Source organism: Chroicocephalus ridibundus, chromosome Z (assembly GCF_963924245.1).
Source record: "Chroicocephalus ridibundus chromosome Z, bChrRid1.1, whole genome shotgun sequence".
In the NCBI taxonomy this organism is placed as follows: domain Eukaryota; kingdom Metazoa; phylum Chordata; class Aves; order Charadriiformes; family Laridae; genus Chroicocephalus; species Chroicocephalus ridibundus.
In genome coordinates, this window is record NC_086316.1 from 48766962 (window position 1) to 48785117 (window position 18156).

An 18156-nucleotide genomic window follows, 5' to 3' on the forward strand; every position below is an offset into this window, starting at 1 on the left:
GACATTGTTCACTCTCAGAGTGATAAGACCTGATTATACCAAGGAATGGTATGCAGCGAGGCTCTTGCTTACACTTATTGCTATAATGACCAAGGTCAGCTAATTTCGCTGTTTTGCCCCGTTAGAGGGTCGGACATGGAGAAGCGTAGAGGGGTCCCACCCGCAGGGTGGAGCGGACGGGACAGGTGACCCAAAACTGACCAACAGGGTATTCCATCCCATCTGCACCATGCTCAGTGTAAAAGCTGAGGGATCAAAGGGGCAAGGGGGGCTCTGACTCGTCTTTTCTTCAATGGACAACATCTGAGGAGGACCCTGTCTGTTCGTCTGCCTTTGATCCCGATCCGAGCATTCCTGACTCCCGTTCTGGAATTCAGCTCCCGTCCATCGTTGACTCCAGTCTGGGACTTTCCTGTGTCTGCTGGTGATGTGATCGTCATCCTGGGAGCTGGATACGGTTTTGTATATATTGTATACTTTTTTTCTTTCATTTTTATTATTCTATTATTATTTACTATTTTCTTATTTATTATTATTTTCATTAAAGTAGTTTAGTTCTTTTTCTAAACTCATAAATCTCCTTATCTCTTCCTCTCCTCTCTGAGAGGAGAGGGGGGGAAGGGCCATCTGTTGTTCTGCTTGGCCAATCCGGCCAAAACCATGACAGATTCTTACCCCTATTCAAAATTAAAAGTATAATTATTTTTTCAAAGAGGAGGATTTAATCAATATTTGTTTAAGTAAAGGGTCCACTTCCTGCCTTCGAATCGTATTCTGGCACCAGCACCAACTTCAGAAAATGAAAAGTGGCATGGCATAAGAACACATAGGAGCATTTGAGGGTGCAAGGTCTGCTGGTACTGTGTTACAGCAGCGGAGTGAGTGAAGCAATCTTATCTACACTGCCTTCTGAGAGTGTTAGCTCAAGTGAAATGAACCACCTCTTGAACCATTGCCAGGGTCTCCCTTATGATAACGCAGTAACAGAAGAACTAATTGCAGAGGCCCACAAAACCAGAAAATACATTAAGACAAATACTGTGGACAACCAGGGTCCAACTCAATCCCTGACATGCTTACTTAATACCATTTATGTACATTATGGTATAACCAGATATGTGCTACCAAGACAGAAGACTACAGTAATATTTGAGTAAATGCGTGCTATGATCTCTCACTGGAATCCTATGATTTTATTACAGGAAACCATTTGGAACATTGTTACATGGTTTCTCAAATACTGTCTTAATCTCCATTTCTCAATATCTTCGTCTTATCACCCATACCTGATGCTCAACTACTGGTTACTTTGTAAGGGTGAATGCACACTGCAGTAAAAGGAAGGCAAATTACCTTTGCTATTAAAATTGTTTCTGTTTCATAGATAATGGTTTGTTTCCTACCTATCATACTTCACACCAATTTTTGATTCCAACTGTCTCCTCCTGTTTCCTCTCTCTACAAGCTCCTTCTTCTGTTGCCTGAGCTCGTTGTCTCTGCGTTCCAGATGTTTCTGTCTCTCAAACAATGTAGTCAAACGCATATCCAATGACTTTAATGTGTTATTGATGTCCTGAAATAAGAGAACACACACCACTAGCTAGCATTCTTACTACAAACATACCATACTAACACATGCGAGTACAGTATGCTTTCTAGACGATAAAGTGGGTAGTAGTTCTCATCATATTCAACACAGAAATAAATTCCTACCTGTTGCTGGTTTTCCAACTGTACTCTTTCATCTGTGTCCACTGAACTACTGAGAAACTGTGCCACCCTCAGGGATGTGTTAGTAGAGAGCATTAGGTTTGTATAAGCAGATACTTTAACAATGTATTTTTCTTCTGCTGTGTATATTTGCTTAAGTTTGGTTTCTTGTATGACCTAAAAACATACAAAAATATTAAACTGACAAAAGCGTTAGTTAAGGCAATGCTTTTCAGAACAAGGAATCCTAAAATCCACAGTAAAGAACTTCAGTTTATGCAAGCCACCGATTTGTTAACAAGCCTTTGCAAAAAGATGATGCCAAGTTTAATACATCATTATACTTGCAATTCAGACTGATCAGCAAAGAACCGATAAGATACTGTCAAACAGACTATGATTCTGATTATTCTGATATTACGCATAGACACTGGAAAAAAACTTATTATTTGTACTGCATTATGAACAAGGATTGTACTTGCTGTAGATGTGTAATACGTAAAGTGTATCAAAGAACCAAAATAAAGAAATTAATAGATGAAACCATAAAGTGAGCTGTAATGCATGAACTTCCAGTGAAGAAAATATAAAGTGTCCAGTAAACCAGGAACAGCAAAAAGCCTGCATAGCACAGCATAAATTTGACTAAGGATTTTTTCAGATTATACACACAGCACCAGCAATATTCTGTTGATTTGATTCCAGGACACTGAAAACTGCATTTACCTCGTTTTACAGCTCACACTATGGTTGACAACATCTCCATCCTAGTCCTTTTTCCATATGCTCAGCTCTATGAAACAGGTCTCCTTTTAAAATAAAGCTTTCTCTGACATGTGTGAAACAAAATGTTGCAAACAACACATTTCTCAATCAAAAATAATAAAAACAGAGAAAAAAAACTTTACACAAGTGAACTGAGAAAGTGCCACGAGCAACACGTTCAGAATAGTGGCTCATCTTTGCCCCTAGACCAGCGATTTTTTCACTTGCTGCCCACAGAGTTCTGGAAAGGAGTACCTAAGGAGTAATACCTACCGATTTACAAAATTTAACTCAAAGACCCATCATATAGGTAATCTGCTACATCAGGTGATAAACACAGAGTTATGGAAGAACTGCAGTGTAAAGATGAAAATGCTTAGAAAGAACATTAAGAGAGAAGCTTTTCATGTAGGACCCCCTCCACTTTTACTTTCCCACTCCTCATTCTTAGAGCCTCAGAAACACAGAAGACAGGAAGGAGCAACAGCTACCCCAAATAAAACAGGAATTGTTCTCTATTCACAGAGCCTGTTCCCCGAGTTTCTCAAAAAAGCAACTCTTACTGTCCTCAGAGAGCCCAAAGTAGTCTTCTGAATTCAAAGAAGAGAGCTTATGAGTCAGGATTAAAGGGAACTCAGGGGCAGGTGACATTATAGTGGGGGTCTGCTACATGTCACCTGACCAGGAGCACTGAGTAGATGAGGCCCTCGATAGACAAATAAGAGCTGCCTCCTGTTCACAGGCTCCCATGGTGCTCATGGTGGACTTCAACCACCCCAATATCTGTTGGATGGACAAAACAGCAGGGCACAAGCAACCCAGGAGGAATGCATGGATGACAACTTTCTTCTCCAAGTGGTAAAGGAGCCAACGAGGAGAGGAGCTATGCTGGATCTTGTCCTTACCAACAAGGAGGGACTAGCAGGGAATGTCAAGCTCAAGGGCAGCCTTGGCTGCAGTGACCATGGTAGAGTTCAAGATCCTTAGGGCAGTGAAGGGGGTGCACAGCAAGCTCACCACCCTGGACTTCAGGAGAGCAGGCTTTGGCCTCTTGTGGGATCTGTTGGTAGGGTTCCATGGGATAAAGCACTGGAGGGGAGAGGGGCCCAAGGAAGCTGGTTAATATTCAAGAATCTCCTCCACCAAGCTAAGGAGCAATGCATCCCAAAAAAGAGGAAGTTAGGCAAAAAGGCCAGGAGGCCTGCATGGATGAATAAGGAGCTCATGGACACACTCAAAAGCAAAAAGGAGGCCTACAGAGGGTGGAAGCAAGGACAGGTAGCCTGGGAGGAACACAGAAAAACTGTCCAAGCAGCCAGCAATCAGGCAACCTAAAGCCCAGATAGAATTAAATCTGGCCAGGGACATCAAGGGCAGCAAGAAAAACTTCTATGAGTATGTCAGCGACAAAAGAAAGACTAGAGAAAATGTGGGCCCTCTCCAGAAGGAAACATGAGATCTGATTACTCAGGATATGGAGAAGACTGAGGTATTCAATGACTTTTTTGACCCAGTATTCCCCAGCAAGGGCTCTAACCACACCACTCAAGTCGCAGGAGGCAAAGGCAGGGACTGTCAGAATGAAGAACCACCCACTGTAGGTGACAATCAAGTACGAAACCATATAAGGAACCTAATGGTACACATTCTCATGGGACCTAATGAAATACATCCTTGGGTCCTGAGGAAACTGGTGGATGAAGGTGCTAAGCAACTTTCCATTACGTTTGAAAAGTTGTGGCAGTCTGGTGAAGTTCTCACTGACTGGAAAACGGGAAATGTAACTCCCGCTTTTAAAAAGGGAAAAAAGACCTGGGGAACCACAGGCCGGTCAGTCTCACCTCTGTGCCCTGCAAGATCATGGAGTAGATCCTCCTGGAAACTATGCTAAGGCATATGGAAAATGAGGAGGTGATCGGTGACAGCCAACATGGCATCACCAAAAGCAAGTCATGCCTAACAAATCTGGTGGCCTTCTACGATGGTGCTACAGCACTGGTAGATAAGGGGAATTTGACACTGTCCCACATTACATCCTGGTCTTTAAATTGGAGAGAGGCGGATTCGATGGATGGACCACTTGGTGGATAAGGAATTGGCTGGATGATCACACTCAAAGAGTTGTGGTCAACAGCTCGATGTCCAAGTGGAAACTAGTGATGAGTGGCATTCTCAGGGGTTGGCACTGGGACCAGTGCTGTTCAACAGCTTTGTCGATGAAATGGACATTGGGATTGAGTCCACCCTCAGCAAGTTTGCTGACAACACCAAGCTGTGTGGCGTGGTCGACACACTGCAGGGGAGAGATACCACAGAGGGACCTTGACAGGCTTGAGAGGTGGGCATACACCAAATTCATGAAGGTCAACCAGGCCAAGTGCAAGGTCTTGCACCTGAGTCATGGCAATCCCAGGCACAAATACAGGTTGGGCAGAGAATGGCTTGAGAGGCTCAGCAGAGAATGGCTTGAAAGCAGCCCTGAGAAGGACTTGGGAGTCTTGCTTGATGAGAAGCTCAACGTGAGCTGGTAATGCGTGCTTTCAGCCCAGAGGGCCAACCATATCCTGGTCTGCATCAGAAGAAACATGGTCAGCGGGTCAAGAAAGGTGATTCTGCCTCTCTCCTCCACTCTGGTGAGACTCCACCTGGAGTACTGTGTCCAGCTTTAGAGTCCTCAGCACAAGAAGGATGTGTATCTGTTGGAGCAGGTCTAGAGGAGGGCCACAAAGATGATAAGAGGTCTGGAGCACCTCTCCTACGAAGACAGGCTGAGAAAGTTGGCGTTGTTCAGTCTAGAGAAGAGAAGGTTCCAGGGAGACCTTATAGCAGCCTTCCAGTACCTGAAGGGGGCCTAAAAGAAAGCTGGAAAGGGACTTTTTACAAGGGCATGTTGTGATAGGACAAGGGGTAATGGCTGCAAACTGGAAGAGGGTAGATTTAGATTAGATATTAGGAAGAAATTTTTCACTCTGAGGGTGGTGACGCACTGGAACAGGTTGCCCAGGGAAGGTGAGGATGTCCCATCCCTGAAGTGTTCAAGGCCAGGTTGGATGGAGCTCCAGGGAGAGCTTATAGCAGTTTTCCAGTACCCAAAGGAGGTCTACAGACAAGGTGGGGAGGGACTTTTTATCAGGGAGTGTAGCAACAGGACGAGTGGTAACAGTTTTAAAGTGAAAGAGGGTAGATTTAGATTAGATATTAGGAAGAAATTCTTTACTGTGAGGGTGGTGAGACAAAGGAACAGGTTGCCCAGGGAAGTATTGGAGGCCCCATCCCTGGAAGTGTTACAAGGCCAGGCTGGATGGGACTTTGAGCAACCTGGTCAATGGGGAGGTGTCCCTGCCTATGGCAGGGGGTTGGAACAAGACGATCTTTAAGGACCCTTCCAACATAAAGCATTCTATGATTCTATGTTCAAGAGTTCCCTGTCTGTACAAGCTAGGCAACAGATGTCCAGCACACATGGAGAAGTGAATAAGGATTTAAATTGAAACCTGTCATGTGTGTTAGCCATTATAATCCAGCACTGATGAGCTTGCAAGAACCCATGAAAGACTAAGATAGGGACATTATTCCCAGTGGGAGCTCTCAGTCTATTTCTACGGATCCAAAAGGTTTATATACCATTTATCACATCAATTCTGACCAAATACAACTGTATTTTCCAGAAACTGAACATTTTAATGTATATAAAAAAAAAAAGGGAGCTTCCAATCATTGTGACAGGTCAGCATCGTCATGTACTAGTAACTGATCAAAATTTTGCCCAGAATATCTCAGGCACTTAAAGTAGAACTTATTATAATAAAAAAAACTTAATATAACTGACTTGGAACAGTATGCAGGTGAAAGATATATTTAACTTTCTGTGAAGTACTGCATTAGACTGATTGGATTTGTTAAAATATCTGGCAACATGTTTGTGTATAATGAGCTCTTCAAGTGAGAAGAAGTGACTAAAGGCCAATTTGAAGACTAAAACAATTTTTTGCTTTCTCCACTTAACTTTCTAAAGAATTTCTGAAATAAAACTCTAGACCACCAGTGTATTTGTTGTATTTAGGACATCTCACCCTTTCAATCATGTTTCTGGTCTTCTCTGTTCCCACAGGGACATCATGAACACGGTACTGTGAGCAAAGATAACTCATTACAGGACGAGGAGCATCAAATAACTCTCGTAAGTATGAGAAAAATCCGTATCGGCTAAAGAGAAGGAAAAAAAAAAGCATGAATCAGAAACCAAATCTGGTAGGTAACCAAGCTGAAGTTACTGAAGGGTCATAAAGAATTGAATTGGTGAAAATCTGATTTGCACAGAAAATTCTAAAATACAGCAACACCACCAAAACATTGTATTTAAAACCATTCCCTACTGATATGATCTGATACATACTGTAATTCTTCAATAGGTCTCGAAGGTAAGCTTTCAGCACATGATTCAGCAGGTGCGCATACAGCATTCACTCTTAGTTTCTGATGATCACGCATCTAAATATAGATTACATTAGATTTTTTTGTAAAAAAGAGCGGAAAAATTCACTATATGAAAGTCAAGAATTCATTCTTGATTCACAGAATTGGAATTATTTTAAACTGACAACCTCTGAAGAACCCATAAAAATGCACTCTGGCTCAGGCATGACTGAGTTCTCTAAAAGCCAAGCTCAGTTAATGTCTCTCTATGAAAATACTATGCATTAGAGAAAACAAAAGCAACCAAAGAAACCCAGAGCCAGATTCTCAATTTAAATAGACAAGCTGGATGTCATAAAGAAGCCCCCTCTTTCAGGTTGTATGGCCATTTTGCACATATAATCGCAGACCGCTGGCTACAGAGGCTCTGAAAAGCCTGATCCTAACAGGTCAGGTCAGAAAAGACTGAGGATACAAATGAAAGATCAGTTCAGCTGCTTAAAGCAGCCTTGCACTGGGTTCCACACCCATGGAGGCAGAGAAGCGCCCAGAACCTCAGATATCACCACTACTGTTCATGTATATAAAAATTACTAGCCTCTGTGAAGGGCAGAATAGGTCTTCAAAAATTTCAGGATAGTTTGTCACATTACTATTGCACTATTCCATGGACAGTGTAGGAAGCATTATGGCAGTTAATGCTGTATATTGTGGCTTTTTTCTCCTGCGTCATCTGTCTGGCTCTCAGAGGAAAAAATCTCCTTATCTCTCCAGGAAACAGCAGTATTAAGAAAATATAAGCTTGATTTGATGGTTGGATCATTGTGTTCTCACAAAAGATGCCCTCTTGCCTCTTTAGTCAGGAGGCACTGGAAATGCTTTGTACTAAATTTGAAGCTTCCTGCTCTTGTCATTTTCTTGTACTTGTATTTTCTCCTCAGTGATTATTGCGTTGTCAAGGAAGACAAAAGTTATTTCTAAAAAAAAAATATTTTCTGAATAAAAAATATTTTCTGAGCATTCCAGCATCCTTCCAGTTGGTCCAAGCTTTAAAAAAAATAACCTTATTTCAGAAGAAAACCTTTGAATACTTTGTATTAGCTATTGTGCTGATCTTGCCAATCAAAACTTATTAAATACACTTACTTGGTAAACTCCAAAGTTTAAGGCTCCTACCTCAGTATTTAATCTGTTTTTAAAATTTGTGCCTACTTGCCTCCACAAGAAACATTTCCATATCTTCTTGACTCTCAAAAACGAAAGCCCTCATGTCATTGGCTGAAATGTGATTTTCAACATACTTAGCATGTCTATTGTCTTTCATGTTGATCTGATAAAGAAAGGTAATGAGAAAGTGATTTAATACAATTGGACTTAACACCTTCCCCAAAACATTTTAAGCAGTCAGATGATATTTTACATTTAAAGAAAATAAAGACAATGTTTAAATGTCCTTAAAGACACATTCCCTGTCTTTTCGCAACCAATTCTCTTGGGAGGAAACCTACAGTAACTCACATGTCATTGCATTTAGTTTTTAGCCATCCATATCCTTTCTCAGCATTCCTGGAGCTATCACTGTCTCCATCATACCACCTCCCGCTCCTCTGCTCCACCCTAACCTTACAATTGCAATCACCACCTCTCACGTCTAGTGCCTCTGCTCCAGTACTACTAAAGGTATCTCACTGTTTAGAAACATTCAACCTAAATTATTCATATGTCCTTCGATTTGGGCACAGTGAACATCACCAGAACTGTGAAGCCCTTGAAAGACAGAGTTTCATGGATTGATTGCATTCTCTTTGAATACTTAAAAAAATATCATTAAAAAAATCCACTTCTAACATGGGTGAAGCTTTTCCTATCTGAATGAAATGTTAATGTTAGAATGTCACATACAAAGGCAAAATTACACAGAACTACAAGTTAATAATCTCAAGTTAGCCAAAGGCTGCGTACACTTACTAGCAATTTGAAAGCTAGAATGAGTACATGAGACTAACTTACACAATAACAAAGAAAAATTCAGACACTAGTGGATGTTACAGAGGTTAATGAGTCCTTAAAGTAAAAGCAAAGGCATCCTATCAAGGCATTTATAAAATTAACTTGATGTGGTCTTCCAGGAAGAATTGGAAGTTCTGGTAATAACAGGAAACACTTGGTATTTTATACTAAACAAAAGTAATTTTGCATAGTTCTAGTGCATGCACAAAGCATAAGAATTGGTATGCAAATATTCAACATTCAACTAATTTAAATTGTAGCATTATACTATCAAAATAAGCTTGCAATTCTGAAGAGGAAGAGGACAAATGCACTGGAGTTCTCCATCCTCTTCACATTATATGGAGCACATATTGCACATGAATGGGATAATGGTGGAGGAATACACTAGAAAAGCAGTATCTCTGAGAATTTAGTCCTGCAATTCCTAGCTAATACACCACCCATCAAACCAAAACACAAAACAAAACTAGGGATAGATGAGGTGTTTCTGTGTCTGTAGCTGGCTGTGCAAAGCAAACCACAAAAACACCCAGGGATCCAGTGACATGTAACCGCTGCCGAGTGGGCTGTGCTGTAAGGGGAGGTATTCAGTTGTAACTATCACTGCTTTTTTAAGCAGCAAATAAGAACTACTTAAGTCTAAATGATTGGATGTACCTTAGAGGAAATCTGCAAGGGGGTCCCTAATAAAGGATTGCTTATGAGGAGGGAAGGGAAAGGAAACCCCCCCCCCATCTTACTCAATGTTGATTATTACTACATTGCCTAAAGAATTGAAATTACAAACAGTTCACCATGCTAATGTATCCCACATGTAATTGTAAATTCCAAGATGTGTCTTGAAAGTCTTAATGTCATTTTCGAAGCCTTGCAAGGCATAAATAAACTAAACATTAACTGGATAGAGTGATAAGTAAGTAAATTTTCTTACTTCAAGCATCATGGGTTCACAAACTTTTTTTTTAAACTTGTCTTTGTTCTTTCTTAGCCACATAAGAGCAGAGTGTGTGTCTCGGAATCTCCCTTTAAGATTCTCTTCTTTCATATTCATTATATTATTAAGTTGTCCGAGGCGATCAATTATTCCTGTAATTTAAGGCAGTTTCTTAAACAGAGTCCATAGCAAGTACACATTATAACCAGCATTTCCTAATATTTATTGACTACGCTACTCCAGCCATAAAGTTGTTACAAGATTATAAGAATTAAGAGTTTCTATTCCCACAATCAAGATGCTGCTTATTCTAAAGAAAAATTAAGCACTATTAAAGCTTAAAATCTAAAATAAAAGGAAGACTTACCCAAATTATAACAAAACGCGGTGGCGCAGTAAAAACATAGGATTTTAGTCCTAAAAACACCTCTTTTCAAAACTTGTTCTATCTTTGTATTTAAAACCAAAAACATGCCAAGAGAAAGAGGTAGTGGGACCAGCAACATGAAATCTCTGAGTGTTATTTCACGTTTGCAGAAAACCAAATGTGTGACAATAGACTGTGTGCAAATGCACATGCTATTCAGAAGAAACAGAGATCAAATACTTTCTGTGCTTCTCAAGGTAAAATATATAGCATCTCCTTCCCTCGGTCACTCGGTCTCTCTATACATGAGTTTCTTCTCGGATTCTACGACAAGTGCCACAGAAAGGTATGTGCAAATATACTACGCTCACCAAGGAATATATACAACAACTGCTACATTATAATTTTTTTAATTTTGTATCTTAGAACGAATTAATTGTAAATCCTAGGCTAGTATAAAGGAATTTACTATTATTAAGGCTAGCTCAACTTCATCTAGAAAGGCCAAAAGCAGCATCAATAGCTAATATACTGACAAGGAGATGATTTTAAACACCGCATCTTCAAAGCAAACTGCTTTTCCTTCAGCTTTGTTTTTCTGTATCCTGCTAACAGTACACACCTCAATTTAATAACAGAAAAAAATTAAACTGGCAAAGCAGTCTTCTTTACCTAGAGATCAGAGGAAACTGATTTTTTGAAGGATTTTTAGGTCAATTGCAGTTTCTGTTACTTTTCATAAAACCAGTCACAGACAAGAGCAAGAGCACTGCTATATGTGTAAGACACAGCTATGAGGCCTGAGGTAAATGACTCAAATTATTTCACTACAGTAGGACAAGTAGATTCTGTATGAACAGTCATTAAAAAAAAAAAAAGAAAAGAAAAATCAAGAAACAAAACCCCTAGTAACTTACTTTTCTTTTCCCTCTCTTGGTTCATTTTCTCTGCTGTTATATCACTGATATCACTATCAATATTTGCCCTTTCTTCTTGTAGTTTTTTCAGCTCATTATTAAGAGCATCAGTTTGTGGCTGAAGATTCTCAGAGACTTCCATTGTATTGAGTTCATTCTTCCAGTCCTCTATCAGCTTGTGAGTGTTCTGTATTTTCCTCTGTCTGTCCATTTCTTCATCTTTTTTCATTCTCAAAGCTTGATAAATTTCTTCAATCTAAGAATTTTGAGTATTTCCAACATTAAAGGAGTTTAGCATACAAAACTTACAACAAATAACTAGGACATCTGTGCAACTGGTATTTAATGCTGATGTAACCCTTCACTAAAACCGTAAAGAGTCTCTTATAGCTCCAGTAGACCTATGACAGTTGAAGAACTGACAAGATTTTGTTAAGATTTAGGAACACATAAGCAAAAATTCAATCAAGCCTTGAAATCAATTTTTGAAGTTCCTTTAGTTTTACAAAAGCAGAAGCTTAAAGCTTAAGATCTTCCTTAAGATGTTTGAAAGTTAGTCTAAGATTGCATAAAACCTACAGCACAAACCCAATGTGCAACACTGACACTGCACCCTTAAACATTTAATTTATAAATTTCTTGACCAAGTGGTTAGATGAAGTTCTGTTTTACAACATATCTTTCATATTCTGGACATACGCACTTAACAGAAGCAACGACCCTAGCCTCTTGCATACATTATTTGAGAACATGTTTAATGCAGAGTGCATTACAGTACTATAGAGGCTGTAGCTTTTCAAGAAAGCCTGTAATATATAGTATACATACACACACTGCCTACTCCTACGTTTGTTGTATTAAGGTAACTGATTTTATGTAGCATACACCTGTCCCTTAGTAATACCTGTTTGATAATAGGCGTTTTAACGACTGGAGAGAGTGAAGCGTGGAAGCTCTTGCAGCCTCGTCAGAGAAGTTTACCTCTCCACTAACAGAAGAGAAGACACAAAAAAACCCCACCCTATCTGTGTTTTACTGCCAAATTTAAGAAGTAGCATTCTATCTGAATGCAGCATATGCTATAGCTAGGACTGAATTAATACATTAGCAAAGAAACACCAAAAAAGTACAAATATCAAGACTTACCTGTTTATCTTTCATCTCCAAAACCTCTTGCTTCTGTTTACATTTTTGAGAAGTGTCTTTGATTTCAGCAGCCTGCATACAGTAAGATATTTAGTTCATAAATTCAGTTATTTGTAAAAAGAAGTCATATTTTAAAGAACATTCTATATATGCATAACTATTTATTCCACATTTGATTACTGACAAAGTCATATTCACCAGCTTCTCATTATTCTTACTTGTATCTCTAATGTATATTTTCATCAATTTGTGAAGAACTGAAAAATGGCATATAAACTGTTCACAACCATTCAGCTACAGATCTCCAAATTCGGGCATAACAGACAGAGGAAGTCTGCTAACCTAATCTGAAACTAAAATAACTCCATCCTCATTTGCAATAAAAATGTTACATTCAAATCCTTACACTTAAAAAATATTCTTGCCTCTTTTCCTAAACTAACTTTACCAAGGAAAGCTTACGCTTAAAGCAAGAAAGGTATAAGTTCCTACACACAGGACAGCCAAAACAGAATTCGTCAAAGTTATCCCACCTCTGAAGTCCATTGTGCTAAAGCTATATCCTATACAGCTGAGCTTGACAATTTGTTGGCTCATGTGTAGGCACTTATATCTCCACTCTTTCTCTATCCCTCTCAGCTTCTACAGAGTTGCAGGATAATATAGGTTGGAAGGGACTTCTGGGCGTCATGCAACCCAACCCCTTGCTCAAAGCAGGTCTTATTAGGTCAGTTTGCCCAGGCACTTGTACAGCTGAGTCCTGAGCAAAGTGAAAGTGTACTACGCTTTCTCTACAAACCTAACTCCTCCTTCCCCGAACCCTCAAGGCTGAAAACAATACAAACAGAATACTGGAACACTGCAGAAGGATGGAAGGACTGTAAGCAAATTCCAGTGCAGACGTGGAAACAATCAATCTTGCTGGAAGAAATGTGTTCCTATGGAGACAATGGAGCCTCCATGGAGAACGGAGAGAATAAAACCATGCAGAATCTTTCCCCTCCCACAACCTGAAAGATGCACAAATATTTAAGACCCTAACTCTACAGTTGTTTGCATGAAGGCAACATGAAATAAAATATCTTGGTCTTGCAGTTGACTGCAATGCAGTACTGATTCCATGATGCTCTCTCCAAAGACCTCAGGCACGCACTCTGAAGAGAAAGCTCTCTCCCAGGAAACCGATGCGAAATATTGACAAAACAATTCTGAAGGCTCTCAAAATCAGGACACTAATAAGGAACTAGAATTCAGTTTTTCAATTATCATTGTATTTTCAGTTAATCATACATTTATATATACCTACTTTACAGAACCGATTAACAACTGTAATTGTATTTATGGTTTTCATGATAAAACCACACCACACTGCTTGATACTGTCAAATACTACTAAAAAAATTGCACTGCATAGTCCACTCTGTTCAAATTCCTTTGAAGAGCCTAAAGCAGAAACTACTCTAGGCTTCTCTCACACAATTTTACCAACCTCTTGCTATAAAAAGGGCCAATTTCTCCCCCCGCAGAATCTACATATCCTACACAGCCAAAGCACAAAATTTTACAAGAATTCTTAGTTTAACCAAATCCTTAAAAGGGTTTTAACACAGAGATACAAGAGAAATAGTCATGCAGTGTCTCAATAAGTCAATTTCTTCCCATATTTAGCTCCGCCTTTACTTTCAGTCCAGCTCCTTTCAGGCAAAATCTGTAATACTATGCCTGGCTTTTTGCCAGCAAAGCGCAAACAAGGTGTAATGAATAGGTGGTTTATCTCTGCTCTCACATACATATCCTCAAACCAAGAGCAAGATCTCAAGAAGCAGTCAGGATTACAGTTATTTGATAATGGATATAACCCTGGACAAAGGGCCTGAAGACAGTTATGTTCCCTACAAGTCTGTGCATCCAAAACAGAAAGGACTTGAAATGCTAAACTGCTTTCCCTTAATGCCAAATTGAAATCTGGTTTGAAAAAAAAACAACTTTTGGGCCAAAAATAAAGTTATGTTGTTTTTATAATAGAATCATTTACTAATCAACTCCTGCTGGCTTACAGTGTAATTATCTGTGAAATGCTCACCAAATAATTGCACGTACAAAGATAAAATTCTAAGTTACAATGAATTCAAGCAGCACCTATGAAAAAGTTAAGAACTAATGAAGAATGATCAATTTAAGCAATTTTAAGGTATGGTACTTAAAAGCCTTAGGGTTTTGCCTTAGGTCAAAACTATATCCTCACAGTGCAAGCAGCACTAATTCTCCTTTAAAAGAACTTCATTTTCACAGCCCAACTAACAAAGTATGTGGGAGGTAAACATATTTCAGTATTCAAAAAACAGCTACTGCTACAATAGTTCAAAAAGCAGCAATACACCTCTAACATCTTGTTAACTTGTCTGTTGTCATACAAATTTTTCATGCCATAGCCAGATATATAATATATTTCCTTAAGATTTTTTCCATGAATTTGGACTCTACGGGGTCCATCTTCAAGACGGAATATTAATCATTCAAATTAGATTCGGATATATCATTTATCATTAGAATAAAACTCAAGTTTGGAAATGTCTCATTGTAATATTATAGACAACATAGTATCAGCTATATATTACAATCAAAATGGTAAATAATCTCTGGAAAGCAGTATTGGAATATCTCAGTAAGTCTTCTACAAATTATTTATTTCAAATGTCGCATCTTTCCTCCTTCCCATCTTTCTGGCTTCTGGAATACTGTAGAACAAAATACACCTGATTCATTCTCTGTGCCCAAATTAAATACCACTTCGGCATACAGTTAACCTTGTGAATCTTTAGTGTGTGAAAGCCAATACTCCACAAGGTTAGACTGAGCAGAAAAATATAGTGATTCAAGAGCGTAAGTCGATCAGCTAGTACAGCTAGTACGTTCCCTCAGTTTTTCTTTCACAGTTCCGTAGCAAATAGCCTATGCTGAGCATGGTCCCTGCAAGTTAAAACTAATACTGTTTTGTCCTAGGTTTCTCAGACAGATTATAACTCATACCAACAGAAGATAACTTTTATTTGAATACAGCCCAATACTTCTAAGAATTATGTTAGCAATGGTTCAGTAGTATTCTTTTCTGTTTGAAAAAATATTATTAGTATAACATCAATTAAAGTGAAAGGTATAAATAAAATCTAGCAGGATAATACCAAGCAGTGAAAATAAAGCTTAGAACTTCACAAGCATGAAGGCCCTTACTGTATTATGAAAATTAATTTCAAGCTGCAGGCTAACTTCCTTCTAAGGAAGTACACTTAGTCTTAAACAACAACAAAAAAACCAAAAAAACCCCCACCCAACCACACCCAAAAAAGCCCACTTCAATAAAACTGCAACATTTTTAAACATCTAGATATTTTGAATCAGAGCATAATAAACACTTACAGTACTCTGGAGCACAAAATTCAAAGGATACATTTAGCAAAGGCCTTTCTTAATAATGATAATAACATACTTGGATAAGCAGTATTGCCTGGTACAGCTTACATCACAACAAAAACAGAAGTGGTGTGAACAACAGTCTGTGGGTTTTGTTTGTCTGGTCTTTCTGGTTTATTTTTCGGTTTTGTGGGTTTTTTTTGTTTGTTTGGGGGAAGGGTGTCTGTTTGTTTAAAGAAAGCACATGGACAGTGTATTAGCAGTGCACTAAATGCCATTGATGTTTCAGACCCTGATTCTGCAAGATGCACCATGACAGCAGTCTTCTACAGGTGTCACATGTGCCTCCACACCAAGTCCTTTGATCTGATCGGTGATCTTCAAACAGAACTCACTCCAGCAAACATTCTCATGTTATCATTTAACTTTGGTTATCCATTAAAAATTTGTGCAGCCTATGCATACAATGACTTCTGCAACCTGAATAGTACATGCTAGTTAAAATTCTGCAGAGAATTACAGTACTTTCCTATTTGTCATACAGAAATAGTAATTTTCCATATCCCCAGAGAGAACAGCAATTCAAAAAACAGATAGTAAGCTGTAAGGCACAAGTAGGTTTACCATTAAATTCTCTTATGCATAAAAGTATGCACAGCTGACAGAAGATTACTGTCTAATAAAAAAATTATACCCTACTTATGGAATTAGGTTAAATATTACAGGAATGCTTTTTAGGCCAGAGAAGTTGTAATTTAGCTTAAATTAACTACCCAAACTGGCTACATTTTAAGATGATAAACAGAGCATCTACAAACCCAAACTACATAACAGGTGAAAACAGGTTACTAATGTAAGTATCTAATCTAGGGAAATTGTAACATTATATCCCCGAAGATTTTGCAGGTTCTATGAAGAGAATTAGAAAATTTGCATGCTCTTATAAGACCAAGAGAGTGGACTTTCAGAGTTGCTACTGAAGGTTTGCTATGAAACGCATTCATTGAATATTACTGCTTTTAATGGAACAGAGATATGGAGAAAGCAGTGAAAGCCAAGGGCATGATTACTTCAGAGAAATGTCTTCTGAAACACATCATTATGGCATACTAGAAAGAAAGAGGTTTACACTTTACAAAGCTGAACATGGAACACCTGAAATATTACATACGTTAACTGAGAACTTCAAATGCCTACCTTATCTCTGATTTTCATATCCAGGCTCTTATAATATTCTTCAGTTTCTTGGATTTTTTGTGTCACTGGGGACTGCAATTCTTTCAGACTCTTCAATTCTTCCTTGGCTTGGTCTCGGCTTTGTTTCACTTCCTCATGCTGCTGACGAACATCTTCATATTCCTTGGAGGAATTGAAAGCAAAGCAATTAAACACTTTTGTCTTCTATTCCAGTATTTTATACTGCTCTAACATTTTATAAAATTGTACATGAGTTTTTAGGAGAAAAATCTCATTCAGAAGCTAATATTAGAGAAACTACTTAAGTAATCCTCCTGTTACTAATCACTATGACTTGCAGATGTAGGGATCATTTAGTCCCCAGTGAACAAGCACAAACATTTAATCGTTCTTAAATAATACGCAATTTAAGTAGCAGAAGAAATGACCAATTTGTCTGCAATTACCTTGCCTCTAAGTCCATTTGGGATCGGTGTGGAAAAAGTAATTCTTTAGCCCTTCTGTCCATAGTTTGAGCACTACTTAGGCAGAAGTCCTCAAGCTAAGGAGCAAATAACCACAGAAAACTTCAGGAGAAAGGAAAGGAAGGAGCTGGACAGATCATCAGAGCCAGTAACAGACATAACCCTGAAGTAAACCAAGGAGAGAGACAGAGCGGAACAGAACTTTGGAAAACAAACAAGAACTCCGCCATACACCACAAATATCACAGAAGTCACCATGTAGGGAGTTTAACTGGAGATGCATTCGTGAGAAGAAAGAGATGGTAAGCAGTGTGGTGACCAAGAACGTCCAGTCCAAGAAGTGGGAATTTAGGCTGACGGAGTCATTACTAGTGATTTTTTTGTGTGTTATGCACTCTGGAGGGGGAAAAAAAAAAAACACAAAAAAACCAACAACAAACACCCAACCGCCCCAAACAAAACAAACAATGCCCCCCAAAAACCCAAAACCAATCAAACAACCAAAAAAAAACCACCAAAAAAAGAACATGACTTTCAAGGAGTGTTAGGGGTTCAGGAGAAAAAAAAAAAAAAAGATACTCAGAGGACCAGAGGGAGGAGGAGTAGATACATGCACATGGGAGTACACAAGAAGGGAGAGCTGCTGGATTTGGCAGGTGCTGAAGAAAGCTCCTGATTTAGAGCATATGCCTGGATTGTTACAAGCTTTGGAGAATTAAAAAAATAATAAAGATACCCTGCAAGCTTTATATGTAACAACAAACTTTGCTTTATCTGCTACTATTTTTTCCTAATTAGTTATTTAATTACCCTGTTT

The 18156-nt window shown here is 38.8% G+C and overlaps 1 protein-coding gene across 3 annotated transcripts in view; it reads right to left on the reverse strand.

The window, feature by feature from the left end:
* Positions 1 to 18156, reverse strand: part of SMC5 (structural maintenance of chromosomes 5) — a 60203-nt gene that overhangs the window by 27291 nt on the left and 14756 nt on the right. For all 3 annotated transcript variants that reach the window (XR_010069132.1, XR_010069133.1, XM_063320688.1), the window contains exons 7-15: positions 16876 to 17037; positions 12269 to 12340; positions 11123 to 11378; positions 9836 to 9990; positions 8108 to 8221; positions 6872 to 6966; positions 6549 to 6681; positions 1714 to 1887; positions 1404 to 1573 (exon numbers count right to left, since the gene is read on the reverse strand). Coding sequence is in view for 1 of the 3 variants with exons in the window: in XM_063320688.1 (XP_063176758.1) it covers positions 1404 to 1573; positions 1714 to 1887; positions 6549 to 6681; positions 6872 to 6966; positions 8108 to 8221; positions 9836 to 9990; positions 11123 to 11378; positions 12269 to 12340; positions 16876 to 17037 (1331 nt within the window). In the remaining 2 variants the exon portion in view is untranslated. The remainder of the gene's footprint in view (positions 1 to 1403; positions 1574 to 1713; positions 1888 to 6548; positions 6682 to 6871; positions 6967 to 8107; positions 8222 to 9835; positions 9991 to 11122; positions 11379 to 12268; positions 12341 to 16875; positions 17038 to 18156) is intronic.